This window comes from Lycorma delicatula, chromosome 1, assembly GCF_047948215.1.
Source record: "Lycorma delicatula isolate Av1 chromosome 1, ASM4794821v1, whole genome shotgun sequence".
NCBI lineage: Eukaryota > Metazoa > Arthropoda > Insecta > Hemiptera > Fulgoridae > Lycorma > Lycorma delicatula.
The window spans coordinates 21438547-21457623 of NC_134455.1; the positions used below are offsets into that span (position 1 = coordinate 21438547).

At 38.5% G+C, this 19077-nt stretch overlaps 1 protein-coding gene across 1 annotated transcript in view; it reads right to left on the minus strand.

Moving 5' to 3' along the window:
- Nucleotides 1-19077, minus strand: part of LOC142317429 (kinesin-like protein KIF9) — a 52656-nt gene that overhangs the window by 18657 nt on the left and 14922 nt on the right. The window contains exon 6 of the mRNA XM_075353997.1: nt 2997-3223. Coding sequence (XP_075210112.1) covers nt 2997-3223 — 227 coding nt within the window. The remainder of the gene's footprint in view (nt 1-2996; nt 3224-19077) is intronic.

Consider the following 19077-nt stretch of genomic DNA (forward strand, 5'->3'; position numbering starts at 1 on the left):
TTCTAATGTTTTTTCTTGAAATTCAAATGACTGAAAGAAATAACATTTTTTTTACAAGTGTGTTCATATATCTTTTAATTTTGAAAAATGTACTAATTAATGCAATTTACTTTCAACCTTTGAATTTACTAGAAGATTATTTTGGTTTTACTTATTCACATTTTTTAATATTTCATGATTTATAGTAAACATAAAAGAAAGTGTATAAAATGATAATTTCAATTTTATAAAATATTTATTAATTTTATTTTTAACAATTCTGGTGTTTTAATAATATGAGAAGATCAGTTGGATTTCAGAAGCATGGTTTCAAGTGAAGAACATTACTACTATTAAGATTGAGGAACATCGTATATAGAAGTTTGGTCAAATTAAAGATAAAAATCAAAATCAGATTTATAACTTTTATTTTATAAAGTGGTCATTCATTTCATCAAAACGTTGCCTGCTGTTGTCAAATATAGATGTAAGAGTAAGAAAGTGATATATATAAAGAGGTTGTAAGTTAGGTAGATGAAAAGAGAATTTCAGGGCAGAACTGTGTAAAGAGGCAAACAAGGAAGGATTTGGGTCATATATTAAGACACTGAGATTTAATTATTATGGGTAATAACTATAAGTTATATTACCCCTAGATTTTGGTGGTGAAAAATGTACAGGAGAAAAAGAATTAAAACATTTAAGGGGGGAGGTGTTACCCAAAATATTAATTTTTTCAATTTTTTTTCTACTCTTTTTGTACTCTGGAATGTACTGATTTCAAATTTGTATTTATTTGTCATATATATTATTTAGAAATTCAAAAAAAAAAAAACATTTATTAATGTATGTCATAAAACAGTACACTTGAAAATTTCAAGGCTTTATACAAGACTCAGTGATCCAATATTACTAAAAAAATTTGTTAAGGGGTTGACACAGAACACTAATGAAAGCCTTGATAGCCGAATTTTGAAATATTATGAGAATTCTAAGTGTGCATCAACGATGATGGTGGAATATGCAGCAGCTAGAACTGTGGGAGAATTTAATTTTGGACATGCAGCACACATTTCTTCCTTGGAAAAGGCTGAAGTGTCACCAGGATATAAAACTATTGGGTTAGGACGAGGCAGGGATGAAAGAAAGAAGCATAAAATGGCTACATTAAAATCTATTCACATTCAAGGAGAAGAAAATTTCAAATCTAAAAAAAAACAAAGAAGAAAACTTAAAGAGAAACAAGGATTAACATATGGTGCTAGAAAATTCTAATATCAATTTAAGTTTGTGAGTCAAAGTATACGTCATATTCTTTTCTTGTAATGTCCATAAATTTGTTTTTTTGTGATATTGAAATGTTAGAAATATCATAAATTTATTTGTATAAAAGGAATAATTGAATGATTGGTTTTTTTTTTTTAGAATGTACAGAATATCTTGTTCTATGATGTATAGTGGGGAAAAGCCAACATATTTTTAACTAGTGAAGATAAAAAATAAAAACTAAAGAGGGTGCAAATTATTTCTTACATATTTAGGTTTTCTTCATTTTTTGTTCTTCAAACAATAAATTACACATTGTCCTCACTAAATATCAGAGATCAAAGGTTTCTCTTTAACGAAAGAGACACAAAAATAATAAAAATTGGACAAATAGTTTTTAAAATACGTTTCCTCTGAAGAGCTTTTTCTTTGTTTGTGCCCCAGTTTTAGGGGTTGCAGCCATTTTTATTCAAATAGTTTTATATAGAACAATTTTACATAAGATGGGTGTTATTTTGAAATGCAAGTCACAAAATTAAATATTAATAACAAAACATTTATTTTTTTAATATAATCCCCCTTACAACAGATGAATGAGGAAGTATGCTAAAGGAAATATGCTGAGTTTAAAAGACTAGTACTAACCAGGAACAGATGAAAATAACCTGGAACCACTCAAATAAGAGATGAAAAAACCAGATAGGTAAAATGAAAGTTAGGTTTTTTTACCAACTAGGTCTCAAGTTTAACAAATCTTGTCTTAAGTTAAGTTAATTAAATGATTTAGAAATGAAACAATGTTTCAGCATGTTTTATCCAGTTTATTAAAAATTTCATCATATTTAAAAAAATGTGCTAGTACAATGTTTACACCAAATGCTGATGCTGAGTGCCAAATAAAAAGTGCATATTCCTACTAAAGTAATATGTAGGATTTTTTGTCTAGAAAAGCATCATGGTTACGGCTATTAAAATAACATATCCCAGAAAATTTATTTACTTATTAAGAAATGTTTTTGGTAAATTATCCATTATATGTTTCATATAAAATCAAAAGTTAGTTATAGAATTAACAACTTTTTCTTCGGGAAATGTGAACTGAAGATAGTTCCTTTCCTAAAAGATTTCATGGGACCTATACCATAATTTTTCTTTGGCGTAACAAATTATGATATCAAGACAGATTTATGATGAGTTGATGTACTTCCTACTGTAAAGTTATCAAACATTACAATAAAATGACAAGGAGTTCAAAGAGAATAAAAGATGTAGCATTTACAAGAATATTTATCAGTTCCGTGGCAGTGGCAAATCCAAATTTCAATAAAAGAGTTATTTTAGTTGCTCCAAAGTTTTTAATACATATTAATTGGTATAAATTAAAAAAAAAAAAAAAAACATTGCTAACACTAATGTTGAAATTGTGAATTGTTATTGTAACTCAACAAAATGTCTTCACGTGTTTACTTGTTTATTACTTAACTTATGACAACAGTGTAATGTAATAGAGAATATAAATGTAATGTTTGTCACTTAGTTTTTTATATTCATTATAAAGTAAAAAAAAACACCGTTTACTAAATAACAGAACAAGAGAGAAATTTTTTTCTTTCATTCTTTATCACAAAACTTTTATCTAAAAAATGGTTTATTACATTTCACATATAATAAGTAATTCAATAAGGTCGCAGGTCTTAGAAGGCAGACTTGTAACTTATTACCTTAATTAATTCCCAAAACTAATTAATTACCTTAGAATAGAACCTTTTGTAAAAGCAGCACTAAGATATTCGGTTAATCTGCACAACCTTTTAACATGTGAACTAGTGTGATAATTATCAAGTTTTGTCATATTATGTAATACTTGTTCCAAGTTAGATTTAGCTTTATTGGCAATTCCTTGAACATTAGCTTCTTTAAATGAAGTTGCCCCTCTTTTACCAACAGTTTCAATTCCAGCTAAATCAACAAAATGTACCTAACAGGAAAAAATTGGCAACAATTATTAAAAAATAATTTACATGACAATATGGCATAATAAGGTGATGTCAAATAATTAGTTAAGGATCTTAATGTTTATAGTAAGAATACTAATTATTTATAAACAGATAAGAGATGATAAATTTTTGACTCACTATAAGCTCAGCCAGTAGTTCTTTTAGATAATAATGGAGAAACATTTTTTTTTTTAATTAAAAGAAAGTGAACACACTTACACAATTTAGTGAACAATTTGAACACAATTAGCACAGAAGATTTAACTGAATATGAAGCTAAAATTTGTTCATTTGATTAATTTCTAGTTGCTAGTTGGAAAATAACGAGCAATGGGCTTAGGCTAGGGACATAACCAAAGTTTATTCAGTATTAATATTCCAGTAAATATAAATAAAGGCTATGTGAGCATAAAATTAGTTGCAATTATAACAACTTGACGCAGTGAAATGTAATAAGCTATGTTCATAATTGGTGCTAATTCAATATTACTGTCCTATATAAGATAAAGCTCATATTGGCTTATATAATTTGTTAATATTAGCTTATATTATTATTTTAAAGTGATAACACAAATTTATAGTAACACAAATAAATCCATCCTGGATATGTGACTATAAGAAGAGGGCTATTTAGAATGTAAAATCAATGTTCGTAAACATTTTTCATTATGATAATCTCTAATCAATCATAGTTTATTCCCTGTTCATTTTGCTTGTTAACATGTCTTTCCTGAGCACTGAAACTGAGTGAAAAGTTTTTAAAAATTCATGTTCTAGACAATCATCTCTTATGATTGAAGAACTCAACTGCAGAACACTGCAAAACTGATTGCAGAACACTTAACAAACTTTTTTTAAGGATAATGATGATGGTTCACTACTCATGAGGATGTAGATTACATAATTAAATTTCTCAGATATCACAAAATTTCTGGAAAACATTTGGGATGCAAATATTTATGCATAGATTGCTGAATTACTGCTTCAAGATAAAAGCACGTGGGAGCTGTTTGCATCTTTTGGTTGATGTTATCATCATCAGGAAGATGGACTGACTAACATGTAGAGTACCATTATCTCTAAAATGGTACTGTGTACCTTGTAGCTAGTTGGACATGTTTTGAGACCACTCATTCTTCACTTTCCTTAATTCATGTTGGGCTGGAGTGAGTTCTTTGAACAGCAATACATATGCAACTGGGATTCACACTGTTATTCAACAACAGATTTCCAAATAGTTTTAATATAATAATTTTTCATTTACTTTGGATTATTCATTGTAATTCTTAATATAAGTAATGAGATAAAGACTTAAGCTGTCATGATCCAACATTTTGAATAGCATGTACTTTCAGAATGCACAGCATGATACAGAAAATTAATGCAAGCATTCTTTTCAGGTAATCTAGTTAATTCATTGTCAAGGATTCCCAAATGACTGGGAACACAATATAAATGTATACTTGTATTGCTCTTTCATTAGTTGAGAATAGACAGATGTCTATTCTGACAGATGTCAGTTAATACAGAGATCCCTGTATTAACTGGATGTGTAGAGAAGGTGTCGGCATTTGAAAAGGATTTATTGAATTACAACTGATAAGAATATAATTTAATCTGTATTCCGTGACAAGGACTGTAACTGTCAAAAAAATTTGTTACAAGTGTATTACACTAGTGAGGTAGACTAAACATGTAAACTATGTGATGATAAAGAAACTTGTAACCCAACAACCATTTTAGAACAAAGAGTTTAATCACTGCATATGGGTTCATCTGGGAGAAACGTTAGCAAACTCCAGTGGTAATATCAGCTGGTTGGTATCAGTTTACATATAGCAGTTAGAAGAAGATGAAGATCACTTTGAAGTGGTAGAGGTGCTCATAATGAAAAAAAAAAAATATATATATATATATACAGAAATTACAGGAATACTTTAAGATACATTGCAGAATATATTAATGCATGTTCACAGTTCAACAAGGATGTAGAGAGATTAACACACATATAATTTGTTTACATCAAAAATTAATTTAAATGTCAGGAAAACATTTTTGAAAGTATATGTTTGGAGCATAGCTTTATATGGAAGTGAAACTTGGACGATTGGAGTACCTGAGAAGAAAAGATTAGAAGCTTTTGAAATGTGGTACTATAGGAGAATGTTAAAAATCAGATGGTTTATAAACTGACAAATGAAGAGGTGTTGCAGCTAATTAATGAACAAAGAACCATTTGGAAAAGTATAGTTAATAGCAGACTTGTAAGCCACATATTAAGGCATCCTGGAATAGTTGCTTTGATATCGAAGGGACAGGTAGAATGAAAAAATTGTGCAGGCAGGCAACATTTCGAATATGTGAAACAAACTGTTGGGTATGAAGGATGTAGGAGGTATACCGACATGAAACAACTAGCAATAGATAGGGAATCTTGGAGAGCTGCATCAACCAGTCAAATGACTGAAGAGAAAAAAAACACATATAAAAATCTCTTATAAATAAGATTTATTACTCTCAAATATATAAAATAAAATAAATATGTATAAATATATAATATATAAAATAGTAATTTAAATTAAAAGCAAAATTGATTAAATTATAAATACCAAAATACAGTTTTTAGTAATACTGTATTTATTAAAAACTTTATAATGACTAATAGAAACTAATATTGAATTAACAACAAGATAACAGTAGATTTCTGTCCTTTTTATTGTTCAAGCATAATAATTTTTATTGTTCATCCTTTTAGGCTTTTCTATAAGTATTTTTCCAAAAAGAATCCCTTTGTTGTTCCTTCCAGATACCTCTATTTTCTATTTCTTTCTTGTTTCTAGAAGTCCTCTACCCATTTCACTGCCCTCCCATTATAGCTGTTCTTTTCCAACAGCCCTCTGATAAGGCATCAGGTGGTTCAGATGATCTACATTCTTGGATTGAGCTGAATTCTGTAGACAACATCGTTGAGTCTGTCCAATACATATAAGATTGTTCCAAATTGGTATAAAATTTTGGACATCTTACAACTGTCTTCCTTGGATAGTAGAGCCAAGTGTTTCTTGACACCCAGACTAATTTAAGTTGTGTCTCATAATGATGTTTGCGACTAACAATTCTATTGTGTCCCCGACTAGGAGTCTTATTCTTTAATACTTTGGGGGTTGGTGTCCCATGGCCCTAGCCTCTGCAGCTTTTCTTCCCACTACACCCTTAGCTTTACACTATACACATACGCTACACCAAGAACACTACAACATACACCCTTGCACAACTACACAACAACACTCTACACTATTTCCTCTTCTACTTACACTGACTAACATTGCAACACCTTACAAAACGCAACCACAATCCAAGGTGGAATCTAAAATGCTGATGGGTGAATGGCTCTACGTAGTGAGTCTAGAACAATGTCCTCTGGGCACAAGGGCAAACCCAGTTATATTTAGCTCTAACTCCAGTATGCATGCACTCTGTTGGAGTGGTCTGTTATGTTGCCAGTACTCGTGGGACCAAAATTTCAAGTCCACAAATAAATCCCACGATGGTTGATGGTCCATCTGAAAAAACCATCAATTTTAGTCTAATGAAAAGGTCTTGGTGAGCTTTGTCTGATGAGAATAAAAGTCCTGCAGAAAAGAATTGTAAACAGTCAGACATAAAGTATAAAAACATTCATTTTCTTGTTCTTTGGAATAATCAGGAAGATGGGTCCCTTCATAAGGTATCACCTTTTCTGATCAATAAGGTATAACTGGTGCAAGCGGTTCCTCCAAGAACATATAAAAACTGAGACACAGATCAATATTAATAGAGACACACAGTGATGAACAATGTAAATTGCTCTACGTCTTACGAATATGGCTGGTATAAGTATAAGTGTGGTATGTCATAGAACCTAGAATACTAGCCGAGGAGTTATTTTTTGCCAGGATCTTCTTGAGATGGATGTTAAAGAAATTGCAGAAGAACTTTGTCCCCAAGGTGTTACAGAAGTGAAGAGAATAATGAAACGTCATAGTGGGATGGAAGAACCTGCTCCCTCTATTATTTTAACCTTCAACCTTCCCACACCGCCAGAGAAAATTAAAGTAGGATACCTATTGGTTAGAATACAATCATTCATCTCTAACCCACGGCGGTGTTTCTAATGTCAAAAATATGGCCATACCACAACTTCTTGCCCGAACACCGCAATATGTGTTAGATGTGCAGAAGAAGGTCACAAGGACACTGACAGTCAAGAGGAAGAAAAATTTTCAAACTGTGGGGGAACACATTCAGCTCGATCTCAAGATTGCCCAAGTTTTAAAGAAGAGAAGGCAATCCTGAAAATCTGTACCAAGCAAAAGATTTTGTTCCCAGCCACCTGAAGATAATATAAAAAGATACTTAGCTCCTGAAACCTTGTTAATCCAGATGTTAAAGCTTGTTCAGATTTTATCTGATCAGGTGCAATATTTTTGAGTTAACGAAAACAAATAAGAAGTCGGTACTTACAGCTAGTGAAACTAACACTAGTGGAATACCCCTGAAAGTTCCTGTCCCTAAAGTTTTATCTTTGTGGACAGGGGGTAAATACGGCTGTTGGTAAACCACCAAATATGCTCCCTGTTAAAGAAACCCACACAACTACCTCCTCTGGGATGTTATCTGCAACTCCCCATTTTTCAAAATCTCCCCCTCCAAGACCACGATTACTGGAGGTTATGGTAGAGGAACTGCCCGATCCCAGAGCATCAAAGTTTCTAAAACAAAAAATTTGAAAAAGTAAAACTGGATCACCTATAGCTAATTTTGTCATATATTTATCTGTAATTCTGTATCCAACTAACTTCATTAATGAGCATTATTCAGAGGAACGTTAGAGGTCTTCGGTCCCGCATTGAAGATGTGAGAATGTTGTGAGCGCATATGAATCATTAATAATGTGCTTCCAAGAAACGCATCCATTACAACAAGATGCAGTAACACTCAGAGGCTATGTCTGTGAGAAATACGATTTCCTTGCAAGCAGTAGACAGTAGACAGTGTCGACTACAAGGATACCACTAGCTACCCTCATTTCTGCTGTTGCTGTTAAGTCTCAATCCCCTTTAAATTACATATCTTGAATTTGTATCTCTCACCAAACTCTGAGTTCAGTGCTCTAGAAATATAAAATCTCCTCATGCAAATCCCATCGCCATCATTAATAATAGGAAACTTCAATGCCCACAATATTTCCTGGGGCTCATATTTCTGCTCCTCTCAAGGAAATATGATAAACAGAATGAAAAAAGACTTGAACCTTTGTCTTCTGAATGATGGGTCACACTTGTCTTCATCTTCTGGTACAATGTCAAACATCGACCTCTCCTGCTCACTAATTTTACTCCCTCGTTTTAATTGATCTTCACAGTAGTGATCACAGGCAAGTTACTATAGCTTTTGGTGCCGACGGCAAGATGAATTAAAGGCCACGTAGATGGATTGTTGAAAAGGCAGATTGGAGCAGTACCTTAAAGCCATCCTATCACATTATGACGATCGTGAAGACGCCCTTGACGAACTTACCTCTTTTATGTCTCTGTTACTTGACACTGTTAAGAGATATATCCCATAAACATCGGAAAACCCAAGACGTCTTTCTGTTCCTTGGTGGAATGCTGACTGCCAAAAAGCTATTAGCAATCGACGACAAGTATTGGGCAAATTTAACCGCCGGCCTGCAAATGAACACCTAGATTTGTACCGTAAGGCTATGGCGGTATGTTGTCGAGTATTCTTAGATGCTAAGAGGAAGTCATGGAGGAATTACATGGACACCATCTCACGCACTTTTCTCACATCTACTGTGGGGAAAAAGATTCGTACAATCTGCAGATCACCAAACCAATCCATTCTCGGACTCAATTATGAAGGTGAACTCCTTACATCACCTTTTACAATGGCAAGTATTTTGGCTGATTGTTTCCGTTCGGTTTCCCTTACCTCATCATACAGTGACTGAATTTCATACGTACAAATTTCAGATGGAAGTACTATCGTTAAACGCTGGTGATTCTGTCGGTGAATTAAATGACCCATTTTCATTCAATGAGTTGTCACACGCACTTAAAAACTCACGTGACACCTCCCTTGAACCTAACAACATTCTTCTTAGTATGCTCTCACACCTTCCTAATTCGGCGCTATAACACCTATTATGTATTATAGTAGTCTATTCTCCTCCACGGTTTCCCTTCTGTCTGGTCAAAGGCTATTGTCGTACCAGTACTCAAGCCTGGTAAAGACAAAGAAAATCTCTCAAGCTACCGCCCTATCACTCTGACAAGCTTTTTATGTAAAGTCATGGAAAGAATGCTGAACGGCAGGCTCACATGGTACTTAGAAAGACATGGTGGTCATCTATGTCTAGAATATCTCTATTTCCCTCCGAGAAGAAGAGCACCTGGCCCGTGACGTGTCTGGTCGCTACAGCACCCCCTCCGTTCTTAGCCATGAGTGGCTTAATTGGAGGATATATTATAGCCCTCAAACTGATTATATTCCACAGTCATTAGTCGGCCTCGTGAGATTCCACTGATGCAAATCCCTCGAAAGACATTCACATCACTAAAATTCCGCTTTAGTCAAGTTTGCCTTCTCAGAAGACATCAGACACCTAATTTTACCAAGTAGCCCTCAGCAACTGCTAAACTAACAGCCTACCCGCGGAAGATCAAAGACCCCGCGCTAACTCTATTACTATAACTATCACCACCTAAACCGTACGTACCCACTTTACAATACGATTATTTCAGAAATTTCATGCTACGACAGAAATTTAATTCCAGTAATTTCATGCCACGACAGCATAATGATAAATTTAGTGATTAGAGTGCTAACCAGCGAAAATAAATTTTCCAGAGGACCTCAGGTTTGGTCCGTTCGAGAGCTGAGTATAACCTCTAGTCTCCCACTTCAGCTCCAACTTTGAGGACAGCTTGGATTTACAGCTAGGTTGATCGCAACCAAATAAGTAAATATTGGTTGCGATCAACCTTGCTAATCGTACCCGGGAGAGTGAAGATCATGCTCCCGAGCACGACCACCATTGGTACTTGAACTACTCTAACCGGGGCTGGTGCCAAGCACTCCTACCACCAGCGAATCATGTCCGGGCGGATCCTAGCTACCAAGGTGACTGACATGAATGAATCAGTGTAGTTGCCAGTGCAAGATGTGAGGAGAAGTAAGCTATCTAAGTGAAATTGATAAATACAAAAGTAGAAACTGCAGAGAAAGAGTTCACTTCCAGGTCCCATATACCTACTCAAAACAGTACTTCCGAAGCAACTCAAACTGAGGAGATTTGATCAACTCATCCCTGATGCAAAAGCGTCCCTGCAAGCAGGAACAGAAACACGCAGAAAATGCCCAGAGTACCTGGTAACCTGGTAGATCGCCCTACTGGTAAAGGACGCTGCCAAAAGAAACCGCGAGACTCACAACAACAGTTCACCTAACACTTCCCACAGACATCAAGCATCAATGAGAAGTCCTACCGTTCCCGAAATTTGAAGTACAATTCTACCGCTCGTAAATAACAGCCACAGTCTATACTATTGACCGAATATCTGCACCCTTTGCGCAACCTTTCTATGCATACAACATCCTAACCACGTAGGAAAAGACACCCGCCTTGTGACGTTCCGATCGCCACCCCCCACCCCGTTACTAGTCCTGATGACTTTTAACAGGAGTCCTTTATCGCCCTTTGACTTTTTACATCATAGTAATAAGCCTGGCCTCGTTGGGATACCACCGATATAAATGCCTCGGCAGACATTTACATCGGTGATTATTAACTGAGCATTTGCTTTCGCTGTAGGCCTCGTCCGGATATCTTGAATGTCCTACTTCGTTTCCCTCTGAAATAGGTAATCGAGTTCGCGGAAGCACGAACCCCGCGCCGAGTTCTACTTTTATTGAGCCAATTTCTGTGAATGTGTCGAAATTAAAAGCAAATTAACACATCATACCACCAAAAATGTTGCTCGCAACAACAATATTTAGTCCTAGTTCCCTTAATAAATCCAAATTCAGTTCATACCTCAGACTTAGGTTAATTTTTTACTCCGGTCTGGTCTACAAGGAAGAGGCGGACAGACCTCCTACTTCCACTCAGTTCCATCGCAGACTCCCGCGTGACATTCACTTACTTAGCCATCGTCGAGATGCTCGCTACACCTCACGGCTGCATGGAATCCAAGCCCTCGGCAGTGCAGTCGCCGTTCCACCAACAGCTTATACAATTTAATAATTACCACAATTCTAACTAACAGTAATAATTGGTTATCTAATAACCAATTCTAACTATTGCGCCTGGTTCGGCCAATCAATTGTCCACGTTGTCCCTAGCCAACCTGGGTGCTACTCTATTAAATCCGCTCGGCCGTCCTGCACATGGCGAGGAAATGGAGGAAGCCCGCCACAATTGCCCAAACTTTCGAGTATTCTAGTTGATTCGCAGATCAAAGAAGGCGTTTGCTTACTCAAGCTCTCTAACAACTCTGGTACGTTTAGCTTCGTATCGGGGACAGACATACAGGAAATGGTTCACAGTATCATCGACCCTACAGTCCCGACAAAAGCCGGAGTCAACCAAACCAAACCTAGCCAAACTATTCCTGAAGAAAGAAAGAAATTGTCCCGAAAGAAATTGAGTTATATGCCGATTGGGGGAATCCTAACTATTTGTTCGCAACTCCCTAACATTTGGACAAATACCATGCGTGTATCGACCAGTAGAAGAATCTTTCTACCTAGCTTGCCCAGAGTCAAAACCTTGGTCTTAAATTTTTCGCATACGCCCTGAAGTAAGAAGGCCTCCCTTCTTGGAAATGTAACTCTTGCTACGTTCCGTAGTCAGAATGTCAATGGGTTCCATGCCGGCAATCACAGTGAGAGACAGTTCTGTAGCCACCGACAACAGTTAACAAAAGAAGAAGCTGGGCTCGCAAAAGAATATCCCTATAACACTGGAATTGTAATAGATAAGCCCAGACGGGCGCAGCGTACAACATTATAGCCTCACAGATACCTTTGTAAAGAATACGAATGGTACGATAATTCAATCCACAATCGGGAAGAATGACTCTACGGACCCCAAAGAAGACATCGATGGTCTTTTTCGCTACAAACTGAAGGTGCTAATTCAATTGAAGTTTCTCATCAAGGAAAACACACAGATACTTCTGAACGGTAACATACCTAATCGTTAGGCCGTCCATTACAAACCGCGGATGACGAGTTGCAGCTAGACGACCCTTCAAGAACATCATAGTGGTTTTCTTCGCACTGAAAACATCTTATGCAGAAGACACCATAACCTTAACACCTTAAATGCCTCTGTCGCACTGAGTTCTATCTCAGCACGTGAATTGCCCTCGACCAGCAGCAAACCTTCGCCGGCATAAGCCACGTTACAGCAGCCACTGTGTATCCACCCAGTGGTAATTTCTGAAGACAAATTCTCAGATTGAAAACCTACAACTTCCCTGCAAAGTAGTTGATGATACGAGGTTTCACCAACCTCGGTATCATCTGGAAGCAGATCGTTCATCAGAAGAGTGAGGACACGATCTTTAACTGTAACTACCCTATCCTGGGTCTAGAGAGCCGATAGAAGAATGTCTTTTTCCGCTTATGACCAAGTACTCTGTAGAACACCCCATGGGTCTTTATTTCCCTATTCTTGCGCAAAAGAGCGCCAGGAATCACGTTTAGAAGACCTAACCTTTTGAAAATTCTCGGTCCTCTTCCGACGATAATCCGCAATCAAGATTTCACGTCGATCAGGATCACTTTCACGTTGTGAGATTCTCCTGACAGGCCCACATTACGCTTCATCGCAGTCAATTCCCGAGTTCACCATCCAGCTGCTCTTTCCTAAGCCGTGCTTCTGGGAATGGACTGCTGAGCGGCTTCAACTACCGCAGAAGAAAAATTCTCTGTCAGGTTGTCTAACGGGACCTCGTCCAGAGCTTAGAGTTTTCCTGAGAAAAGAACTCTAAGCCTGGCGCAAAAATATTTGAAAACCTTGGCCAATCCACACGCCTGTGCAGAAGCGCCCCTGCTGAACAGGTATGGCACGCCTAAAGACATCGCGCAGCCTACCGACCCAATCAAAAACTATTAGCCGGTGATCGCTCTTGCAATCATCGACTACCGACCAGTTATGAATCCTACTGGGAATATCCTTACAATGGTAACATCAATGTTGGTACCATGGAAGGCTCTCCGCCTTCCGATTGCACCGGTGAAAGTAGTCAATTCGCTGGCTACATTGAAAAAATCAAAATGATGCTGCGCGATGAAATCTTCGATCAATTCGCCGCCATCATCCGTGATCCCACTATGCCAAAAAAGCGATTTGGCATTCGCAACAACTCCTATAAGAATAGGATGACCCGCTTATCAACCTAACAATTCTATCCCATCTTTCCAAATGCTGTACAGTGGGATGCCTGTATTGAAAGTAGAAGCTAACTACAACCAGGTCCAAACCACCCACGGCAAGCTTAACAACGACATGATGAGTGTCAGGGGCCTGCCGTACGAAAACGCTATCTATAGACTTCCTGCAGAGTACGGCGGATTTGCTATCACCAACGAAAAACTTATTCCAACCTGAAAAACCTGGCAGATCACCCTTAACCACATACAGGTGTTGCAGAAGAAGAACATCGAGGCTCCGTTTGCAACACCTCACCTAACTCAAATTGGACAGCATAGGCTCCCTGGACATTAAGTTGACCGGACCTAACCATCAAGAGAGTTGAAATACATCTTAAAAGCTCTCAAGTAGCAATCACACTCCTTACTATTCACCGAGTGTCTGTGACTTTTGCGCAACCTTTTACAGTTCACGCAAGACGGAGCCTCTTTCTTTTGCAGACAGTCGTCACGCTTAAAGCCCTCCTCGCCACAATGCTTACAGACCGACGCATTCTTGCAGAACTTTGCCCTATGGTCGAACCTATAACACTTGAAGCACCGCTGTACGTCAAGGTAATCCTTGACTCGACAGAATGCGAAATCCAAGAAGATTCGTCCCCCCGATACGAATTTCTGGTGGAGATCATCCCCTAACTCAAATACTCCATGATATCGTGGGGCATCACGCTTGCTAGTCTTGAAGACTAACCTACACTGCTCTCTGAACGAGACCTCGTCGAAGTCAGTGTTTTGCTCTCGGATGAGAGACAAACTTCCTCGTCGGAGAGGTTCTGTTTAATGTCATATACTATGACACGGAGCCTTCTTAACCTCTTGGGATCAAAGTTAATCTCAAGCTTTCGGACAGCAGGAGACTCCCTGATGACTCGGACTGTCTCCTTATTCTCAGCAACAACTACCAGCCCTTTGCTGATCTCCTTAATGTCCCTAATCTTTAGCTGCTTCTGGTTGTCACGAAGGGCAACCTAAAAGTCACGCTTGAAGTCCTTGCTCGGGATTTTCGAGGCTTCTACCTTACTGACGAAGATTACTTCCGGCTTCTTCGCCGCCTTGCTGGCTTCCCGCCTTGTCTTATGGACATCAGCGTAGCGCCTGGGCTGCGCTGGTGTCTGGACCACCTTGGGAATGACTTTAATCTCCCTCAGCTTAGAGGCCAAGGTCTCGAATCCTTCTGCTAGCGCAGAAAACGCCTCCTTAATGTTTGACAGACAGGGAAGAATTGTCTTTCTCGTTTCAATACTGATGCCGCCGGGAAGCGCCAAAACTTGATCAAGTAGTCCAGGTCCTCCTGAACTAGTTTGGCCAGCGTGGCAGAACTGCCAGGTCTGCCCTTCGCACTCTTGAAAGCCTCGACTGCCGAGGTCTTCTTAACCCGGATGGGTGCGCTCGTATCCATCGCGCTTAACTCGTCGTCAGAGGAGCTTGACGGTACAGGCTCCGGCTTTCTCTTCCGCCTGGACTTCCTGACCTCCTGGAAGATTCCCTAATCCTGCGCTAACTAACGAGATTCTCGCTGTCTTCCTCCTACCAACTAGATTGGGCAAGACAAACGTGACTACTGCTCGCAGCGAGGATGGATAGCCGGAGACCTTAAATATTCTCCTGTCACGCTATGCACCTCTTCGCCAATACTGGATCAATTAAATGCAATAATACATAAACTTAAGTCAAAAAATCACAGATTACTGCTCTCGTTCTTGAAAGAACGCGAGTAGGGCTAAGGACACCCTTTACTCTATACCTTTTACTCGTAACAAGGACTTAAGACCAGGAGCCGTTGTCACCTTATCGCTACGCTGAGGTAGGTGCCGGAACAAATTTTCGCTTTGCACTGCGTGAAAACGTTAAGATTGACGGGTCTAAGTTTAAATGATGATACCGTTGCTAGAGCACTCAATTCGAATAACTCAGAACTGCAAAAGGTAAACACACAACCACAGCTCAAAGCACACAGAGAGAGAGAGAGAGAGAGTCTCAAACGCAACGTCACTTTGTCCGCATCAAAGGCCAAAGTTCTATGTCTAGAACAATGCCATTTTCGCCAAGGACGTTCTTCCATTGACCACTTAGTGTCACTGGTGCAGCTATTCAAAACGCTTTCCTATTTTGCCAGCGCTTCGTCGCTATCATCATTGATATCAAGAATGCTTACGACACAGAATCCGCTGCTAATAACGCATGTAGTCAACCTTCTTTCACCAATCGTGTTACTACATGCGATTTTAGCAATTGTGTAAAACACGCTCTTCGACTGCAGTGGTAAGGTGACTGGTCTGCCACAATGGATAATAAACTCCGATACATTAAAAACACAGTGTTGCCATGGGACTCGTCTTTAGGAAAATCTCGCCGAGAGGAAGTAGTGCTTTGTCGGTTGCGGTTAGGCCATACCAGAATCACACGCGGATATCTAATGACAAAAGTAAATGCACCAACATGAGTACGATGCAACTGCCGCTTGACTGTGGTACTCTTAACACCGTTAAAGAATGGGATGTCAAGGATTGTATACTTGCATTTATCAGGGGTTTCTTAAATGACCTAACTTTCCGTGTTCGTGTTGGAGATTCCATATCGGGTAGCGTCACCTTGGAGAATGGAGTACCTCAAGGAAATGTATAAGGTACCACCTTGTTTACAATAGCCATCAACAGTATTATTGAATATGTGCAACCACCTGATTCATATTTTTCATTTGTTGATGATTTTTCCATATATATTACGTCCCGTTCAACAGCCTCAGCAGAGATACTACTAGAGAACACAATATCTCGTCTTGAAGCTTGGTCCAAGGCTACCGTCTTCATATTTTCACGTGAGAAAACAAAATGTGTAGGCTGCGGAACCCTTTCATTCCGCAAAATTTTCTCAATGGTGAGCAAATAAAAAACCTAATATTACAAGTATATTTACTGCAGAACTGTACGCCGCTCAACAACGATTTGAATATTGTTAACCCAAAATACAGTCGCATCCATATTTGTAGCGGCTCGTTTAGTGCACTCCAAGCTTTGGAAGATTTTACTCTAGACATCTATCAGTCACCGAAATCTATAACGCAATCTATCTCTCCTGACATCAGGCTTTTAGGTTTATTTTTTGATAGCCGCCTTACTTGGGTCAAACACATCAAATAACTAAAAACAAAATGTACCAAACTGCTAGATATGCTACTAGTTCTTAGCAACACCAATTGGGGAGCCGATAGGTCATGTATGTTGCGATTTTATTATTGCTTAGTTCGTTCCCGTTTAGATTACGGTTGTATCGCCTGGTCTTCAGCGCGTAATACCGCGTTGAAGATGTTAGATAATGTACATCACGTTACAGGGTTTTTTAGATCAAGCTCTGCCACTAGCATACTTTTTGAATGGGGTGAACCATCATTTTGGGATAGACGTGACTTTCAACATCTTACTTTGCTTGTCATAAAGGGCAACCGAGTCATCCGACTTTTACCGCAGTTCTTGTGAATCTTAATTTACAAACATATGAAGACCATCCACGTTTCACTGCACTTATGGGTATACGTATCCGGCGGTTACTATAGCTTTTAAACGTAGACATAACTCCTATTTTTTACACGTATCCCTGATTATATCATCCGTGGATAATCAACCTTATAAATATTATTTTTGATCTTACCATATACAAGGAACAATCAATATTACCTATCGTCTTTTCACCAAAGTTTTCACCGCATTGTTTCCAAAAAAACCCACACGCAGTAGTATACACATTTGAATCGAAACAAAACGATACCGTTTGATGCGTATTTATTCCCAATTGCAGAATATATATGTTTGTTCTACCTAATATTACAGGTTATTTACTGCTGAACTGTACGGGCGACTTGCTGCGAAGTATAAGTAGTTGGACTGTCTGGACCGAGGCTAGTGTGAGCGATCATAGGCTTATAACCAATGAGATTGTTTACGGAGGCGGTCTAAGAGCTCCAGATTTGGGTCGCTATAACCTAAGGGGCTCAGCATAGGCTGCGGCGCAAATGCGCAGCTGCCTTGCAGGGGGTTGGAATGGCGCATAGAGCACAGAGAGGAGGTGGAACTGATGGCTGAACAATTTGGCCGGGCCATCTAGACCGTCTGCGATAGGGTCCTACGGTGGCCTCGGCCAAAGGACGGACCCTTAGGTAGTGACCAGTCCGTTGATCCGAGAGTGCCTGGAGCCATCATGACCACTGCTTCCGGGGAGCCGTCTGTTAAATGCAGGCGGAAATCTGGGAAAAAGTGGTGGTCCTCTGACCTTAGCGTGCTGCGCGCCAAGAGTTAGGTCCGCTAGGAGAAGATCTAAGCGTCGCCTCCCAACGGGGATTATCGTTGATGACGTGCGCGCTGAGCGTCTGCGAATGTACCGGCGCGCCCGTAATGAGTATGTTCATGCCATCAAGGAAGCCAGACTCAAATTATGGCAAGACTCCATGCGCGAGTTGCAGCGCAACCCCTGGCAGCTTGCAAAATCATGTTACCGGCCAAAGCCATTGCACGTGCTGTCCAGTGTTCGATGTGGGTTTGGTGGTCGTGTCCACACTTTAACATCTGTAGCAACTTACCAGGCGTTCCTGGATACTCTGTTTTCAGATGCTCCGGAGACTGAAGCAGAGGTCGGCGTTAGGGCGGGGGCTACATCCTTCCCTGGCGTACGGGCTGTGGATCTCGTAGATATAAACCGAGTGGTTTCTCGAATGGCATTGAAAAAGATACCGCGGATTCAAATATTGAATCAAATTGAATTTAAGTATATAAAATAGTAATTTAAATTAAAAACAAAATTGATTTATTACCAATTAAATTATAAATACCAAAGTGTAGTCTAGCTTACTAAAACCTTTCTAATGACTAATAGAAACTAATACAGAATTAACAATAAGATAACAAAAGAGAAAACAAAAATTCATATAATTCACTTTCTGGAAGTATTATTTACTTTTACTGATCACGAAAAAACTACCCTACACTTTATGAATGAATAAAATATTGTCACTTTCACTCCTGTTCTCAAATAACTCACCAAACAGCGTATTTTTTTCAACCACTATCCAAAATGGATTACTCGTGACGCACTCTTCATTCATTGTTATCAAATATTTACTGTTATCTCTTTTATCACAATTGCATCCAACTTGAATATGATAAACCACTAACTGTTTCTTCGCTGATCTCCCGCAGTTTTTATACCTCCAGCAGCAGATCCAGTTATCTATCTATCCATCCCTTAGAATGCATAATAATTTTTATTGTTCGCAACTTCTACGCTTTTCTATATGTTCTTTTCCAGAAAGAATCTCTTTGTGTTATAAATGTAAATTGTGTTCTTTACAACTAAAAAT